Below are 1,272 nucleotides of genomic sequence, written 5' to 3' on the forward strand. Positions count from 1 at the left end.
CACGGAGTCGATCAGGTACGAAGGGAGAGAAGAGAAGTAGCGCGTGACGCGGGCGCTACATACGCCCTCCTGGACGACCGCGCCGGTGCGCAGGCGGGGCGTCCACGTTCAGGACGCGTTCGTATCGTCCTTGGTCTCGTCGGGGTTGAATTCCATGGCCGTGTCCTCCCCGCCCGCGTGAGGGGTTTCGGACGCGAAGTCCGGGACGTTGAGGAGTTGAGAGAGGCCGATGTCCCCCCCTGGGGAACCCGCGTTCGAGGGCGACCCCGCCTCGAAACCCAGGTCGAGACCCGCTTGGTTTTGGAGGTCGAGGGTAGTGGCCAGAGCCGAGGCGACCTTGCGCATGGCCGAGGAGTGGGCCCCGAGACGGGCCTTGCTCTTGCGACGAGCCTCGCGCCCTTCGTACTGACGGCGAGACTTCTCGACGCGGCCGGACTCGCGCATGGCGGCGTCGGCCTTGAGCCTCTCCAAGAGCTGTCGCTCCTCGCGGGAGAGCTTGAACCGGTCTTCTAACTTCTCCTCGCGTAGGAGCGTGGGATAGAGGAGCTCGGCGGGCGGGGGAGGGCGCGTGGTGAGTATTATAGCGCCCGAGTTGGGATCGACCGACGAGAACCCGTACAGGCTGTGTGCGTCCTCGTTCCATATGGCCACGAACGTGTCTATTCCGGCCGGTATCGGATGCTCGGCGAAATCGAAACTTTTGCCCCCGCTGACCAGCTCCCGCAGGTGAGTCTCGTGTTCGAGGTACAAGCGGAGGAGTTGAGCGGGGTAGACGTGGATCCCGGAAAGGTGGGCGGACGTGAGAAGTAGATCTCCGCCCGGGCAGAGGGTTGAGTGGACGTGCATGGTGAGCAGTGGCGGCCTGGAGGTTGGGACGGCGGCGTCGGCGTTGACGAGGAGAGCTGGCAGGCGGCGGATGATCGAGAACAGGGGGCTGGGGTGAAGAATGTGGTGAGTCGACGTACCTGTTATATTCCTGGCAGACCTGGCTGATAAGGCTCTGCAGGAATACGTCGACATGACCCGAAAAGATCTGTGGGTCGTCAGGCGGTGGCGTCCCCGAGCCCTCGGGGAGCTGATCGACTGACTCTAGTCCTAACGCCTCCAGGTACATTCTCAACGCACCTAACGGTTCAGCCGTCCGATAAGGAATCCAAGTCCGGTCCCCGGACTTCCACTCGGCTTCGAAAATCGCGTCAGTTCCTTTACCGACGTGTCCGATGATTTTACTAACAGCCCACTCATTGTCGGGGTCCTCAATCTCAAACACCT

General features: G+C 62.5%; 1 protein-coding gene across 1 annotated transcript; it reads right to left on the reverse strand.

The window, feature by feature from the left end:
• Nucleotides 1-108: 108 nt before the first annotated feature.
• Nucleotides 109-1,114, reverse strand: DICSQDRAFT_175013 (uncharacterized protein; the record flags this gene model as incomplete). Its single annotated transcript, XM_007370883.1, has 2 exons — nt 109-934; nt 966-1,114. 2 exons carry the CDS (start codon nt 1,112-1,114, stop codon nt 109-111), a joined length of 975 nt encoding a protein of 324 aa, XP_007370945.1.
• Between the last annotated feature and the right edge of the window lie 158 nt (nt 1,115-1,272).

Source organism: Dichomitus squalens, assembly GCF_000275845.1.
Source record: "Dichomitus squalens LYAD-421 SS1 unplaced genomic scaffold DICSQscaffold_79, whole genome shotgun sequence".
In the NCBI taxonomy this organism is placed as follows: Eukaryota; Fungi; Basidiomycota; class Agaricomycetes; order Polyporales; family Polyporaceae; genus Dichomitus; species Dichomitus squalens.